At 39.3% G+C, this 4,988-nt stretch overlaps 1 protein-coding gene across 1 annotated transcript in view; it reads right to left on the bottom strand.

The window, feature by feature from the left end:
* The window catches only part of dlgap3 (discs, large (Drosophila) homolog-associated protein 3), a 31,201-nt gene that overhangs the window by 9,362 nt on the left and 16,851 nt on the right, over nt 1–4,988 (bottom strand). Inside the window, exons 3-4 of the mRNA XM_037693207.1 lie at nt 1,269–1,371; nt 949–1,165 (exon numbers count right to left, since the gene is read on the bottom strand). Of these exons, the coding sequence (XP_037549135.1) occupies nt 949–1,165; nt 1,269–1,371 (320 nt within the window). The remainder of the gene's footprint in view (nt 1–948; nt 1,166–1,268; nt 1,372–4,988) is intronic.

Raw genomic sequence — 4,988 nt, 5'->3', positions numbered from 1 at the left:
ATATATATATATATATATATATATATATATATATATATATATATAAACATATTTCAGTGTAAGTTCCAGTGAGAAACTGCAGCAAAGAGATGGACATGATCGATGATAAAATGATGACAAAAACCTCTCAGGGGCACCTTCTCTGCCTCTTTAGAACAAAAACCTGAAGAAAGACAAATCATCTTTCTCCAACACTTTTTAAATCTTAATGCAAAGTCAGATTATTTTAAAAAAATCAAAACACTAAGTGCATTTCTAACCTCCTCCGTGTGCACACATCAGTTTGTGAGTCTGCATACTGCGCTTGTGTTTCTGTGGTACATGCAGATGATACTTTACAGAGACTTTATTAAATCCCTGAGGACATTTGCAGCAAGCTAGGAAATTAGAGGCCTTCAAGTGACAAACACACATAGAACGACAAACAGCTTGTCTACACAATAATGCACATATAGATGGTCTGCATTGTGCGGGGCTTCAGCGTTATTAGGATGCATTATCATAAGAAACCATCGAGAAAAACGGGACGCTGGAAAAACAGAGTGAGACAAAGAGACAAAAGCAGGAGGGGACACGGAGTTATCATCATAATCACGATGTGTTGCCGTTCCCGTTACTGAGACGGAAACCTGCAATCAGAAACTGGAGGGTGACGGCAGAGATGAGACGCACAGACAGGAGAGAGGTGAAGGAGAACAAAGAGCATGATAACATGCAGGCAAGTCTGAAAACGTAAACACGGACGTGGGAAAGGCTGAGGCGAAGGAGCGAGATCATTAGAGGCTGAAAGAATAGAGAAGCAGAAAGGCTGAGATTAAAGATGGATGAACACGGTGCGCAGCTGTGCAGCAGCTGAGAGGGGATGTGTTACTTTTTATTTGTTTGGTTAAGATGAACTGACAGGCTGTCAGCGTCCTCACTGCATGCAGCCTGCAGGTGGACACTCACCAGCCCCACCCTTGACGCTTCCTTGAGGGGCGGACATGGAGAAGACCGACAGGCAGTCGTCGTCTTGGGAGCAGCCGGCCTGGATGGCGCGGACGTAGCTGTGGCTGCGAGTGCGGAACACGCCTGGAAGATCCAGAGCCTCCACGGCTTGAGACTCCACCTCCCCGAACATGGTTTCACACACGGCCTCAAACTGATGGTTCAGCGTTTCTCCTAGCTGAAATTTTGAAATTTAGGAGAGAATAAGTGAAAGAAACTTCAGCTCATCGTGCTGAATTTAGACCCTCACGTTCCAAAATAAGTACATCGTCGTCCGTTACCTGTGAGCTGGTCAGAGAGCGCGTGTAACTGCGAGAGCGAGAGTGAGTTTTCGGTGCCGTTCGGTTGTTCGGGTAAGAATCTGTACACTGCTTACACGAGTACCTGGAAGTAACAGACAAAAATAAATAAATCTTGGATTTTGATTGGATAAAAGGAGCTGACATCGATCTTCTGGAATGACCCTCACAAAGACCTCAGCCTCAGAAAATTTATGAACACTTGAAAGCCATGCCAGGAAACAAATCGGTTTCAAAGAACTCTGCTTGTATGGGGTGCCGTTTGTAAAGTTGCACAGTAAATATTATCATCAATATTTTGGTTTAGTTAGCTTTAAATAAAAAAAAACTTTTTTTTTTCAAAGTCATATTTTCACCATGTTATTCATACATTTATATGTCATTTATATATCATAGTTCTCAACTAAATATTAATTTACAAGATAAATATTTAGTTTACAAACTAAATACTTAATTTGCAAGTTAAATATTTAGTTAAATTAGTAAACTAAATATTTTCGTATAAATTAAAAATATAATTTAAACCTAAATATTTAGTTTACTAACTAAATATTACATTTTTAAGCTAAACATTCAATTCCTAAAATAAATATTTAATTAGCTAACTAAATATTTACTTCAGACCTAAATATTTAACTTGCTAGTTAAATATTAGCAATATTATGCTAATATTGCATATTTAACTTGCTAGTTAAATATTTAGGTCCGAGCTAAATATTTAGTTAGCAAATTAAATATTTAGTTTAGGAATTGAATGTTTAGCTTAAAAATTAAATATTTAGTTAGTAAACTAAATATTAATTAACATCTAAATTGCCAGAATTTAGTTTACTAAATATTTACCTTGCACGTTAAGTATTTAGTTTGTAAACTATATATTTATCTTGTAAATTCAATTCAATACAATTTAAAAATACTTTATTAATCCCAAAGGGAAATTATTTGTCATTGTAACTCGTTATCCTCATTTCATTAAGAGATTTTATAGATGCTGATGGCTGTAGGCAAGAAGGATCTCTTGTAAATGTCCATCCCACAGTGGATCCTAAGAAACTGGCTGCAGATGCCGTCAAATCCGTCCACCCAGACTCAGCTGGCCTCTCGGTTCCCACGGGCTTTAGGACCGCCCAAATGCCAGGCAGAACTCCTCCCAGAGTGATGGCCACTCCTCCCAGCAGTCTGCTGAGCTCCTCGTCGCTGCGGACAGCCAACTGTAGGTGCAGAGGGACGATCCTGTCCTTCTGCTTTCATGAGCCGTGTTTTCTGCTAGTTCCAGGATCTCAGTGGTCAGGCACTCAAGCACAGCTGGCAGGCAGATGGGAATGCATCCACAGAACATCCTTTCACTCATTTGAGATTTGGGGCTGTAGTTGAGATATTATTTGAGCTTTTGAGATGTTAATCAGCTGCTGTTGGTTGTAGAAAACTGCCTTGTTGCCATGGTTACGCATCATAACAAATGTCCAAAACTGAAAAAGTTACAGTAAAAATATTTTGTTGGGAACTATGACATTTATAAATGTATGAATAACATGGTGAAAATACAATTTTGAAAAAAATACAACTTTTTTTAATTTATTAAAAGGTAAATAAACCAAAATATCAGTTAATTTTTGACTGTGCAACTTTACAAACGGCACCCCATATACTTGTTCAAGAAGACTGACAACTATCCAGTCATGTTCTGCCAGAAGCTTGTTGATGGCTACAAAAAGCACACAGTTGAGGTGCAGCCTGCTGAGGGATGCTGAACCAAATATTAGTGGGGGTGTATGCATATATTTGAGCTGTGCTTATTACTTTGACCCTGTGCGGATAGGAAAAATATCCACATGAATATCAAATCAGTGAAGTTATAAAATCATTCCACCCTGGAAAAATGGTTAAAATAAACCAGTAAAAGCCCAGACTTAATGTGATTTGAGATGAGTGGATGCAAGGGTCTAACTAAAATCCAGCATTTAGTAATTTACCTCAAATACAGTTTACATTCTGTGGATGTGATGCAGTAAATATACAAGATTATAGTAATGACTTTAATTATTTTCAAGTGGCCAATTAGCTGCTGCTCACAACTTAGTGCACATGTAAAGTTTTACAGTGTTTGGTAGAAATGTGCTGAACAGCTTGGATTTGAAGCAGGGCATTAATTGAGTACAGTCACATTTGTTTTTTGTCTTCTTAACATCTGAGACCATGGTCCTCAGTCAGAAAAGAGTGGATTGCTCTCTTCAGGTCAAGGGTGAGGTTCTGCCTCAAGTGGAGGAGTTCAGGTATCTCTGGGTTTTGTTAACAAATGAGGGAAGAATGGAGCGTGAGATTGACAGACAGATTAATGAAGCATCTGCAGTATTGTGGACTCTGTGCCGGTCCGTTGTGGTGAAGAGGGTGCTGAACTGTAAGGGAAAGCTCTCTGTTTACCAGTGTTTACATTCCTACCCTCACCTATGGTCACGAGCTCTGGGTAGTGACTGAACGAATGAGTTCATGGATGCAGGCGGTTGAAATGAGTTTTCTCCACAGGGTAGCTGGAGCTTAGAGATAGGGGGAGAAGTTTAGTTATCTGGGAGAGACTCGGAGTAGAACCACTGCTCCTCCACATCCAGAGGAGCCAGCTGAGGTGGTTCGGGCATTTGGTAAGGATGCTTCCTGGGCGCCTCCCTATGGAGGTGCTTCGGGCATGTCCAACTGGGAGGAGACCCGGGGGAAGACCCAGAACATGCTGGAGAGACTACGTCTCTAGGTTGGCCTGGGAATGCTTTGATGTCCTCTCAGAAGAGCTGGAAGAGGTGGCTGTGGAAAGAGATGTCTGGGCCTCCCTGCTCAAGCTGCTGCTGCAAACCGACTTGGGAATAGGCGGAAGATAATGGATGGACAATCTTAGCTTCAGATCTTTGATAAATAGTGTTTATTTATTATTTTTATACATGAATGTTTCTGTTCAGTGCCCTGAGACGACTTCTGTTCTGACTTGGTGCTATTTAAATAAACTGAATTGAATTGATTTCTTTAGACATTGAAGAAATTGTGAAACATCCTGACTGACGTATTGTTCGTCTAATTTCAGATGCTGCTTTGGAAAAAAATGTCTCAATATCTTAGCAGGTCACTGCACTGGTGTTTTACTGTTTACAATTTTATGCAAATTGTGTTTTAAACACAGGAATACAAAGCTATAATTTGTATGCACATACAATTTTGTGTAGTCATATGATGCAACGTTACTTTCGGGCTACACTAATAATGACCTAAGACATTACTGTCACTATCCAAAGCACAGGTACAGGAAAATTTAGCTGTGAAGATAGTTATTACAAAAAATTCATTTAAAATCCAATGTCACTGTAAAATATGAGCTTAGTTGAGAAGAAAGAATTGTTTCTTAAAGATCCAGTCTTTACCATCTGTCACTGACTGACCTGTGAATGTATTACCTAACCATTCAAGCACATGTTTTAATATGTTCTTGTCTGATTGTGCCACAATTTCTGTCGTTTTTCTTTCATTTTGGTAAAATGAATAAAATACCCAACCTTCTTTTCAACTCTGTACCTTAGACACATTTGCCAGTAAAAACATAATGTCAAGGTGTAAACTCTTCACATGACTGTACTGGCATGGTGATACCTTTAACAAGTATTACAAAGCTGCAGTTTATCAGGTTTATACAACGTCGACCCCCAATGTAGCAGACCAAGGAAG

This window comes from Nematolebias whitei, chromosome 19 (genome assembly GCF_014905685.2).
Source record: "Nematolebias whitei isolate Nwh7 chromosome 19, NemWhi1, whole genome shotgun sequence".
Lineage (NCBI taxonomy): Eukaryota > Metazoa > Chordata > Actinopteri > Cyprinodontiformes > Rivulidae > Nematolebias > Nematolebias whitei.
This window is presented reverse-complemented; position numbering and strand designations above follow the sequence as displayed.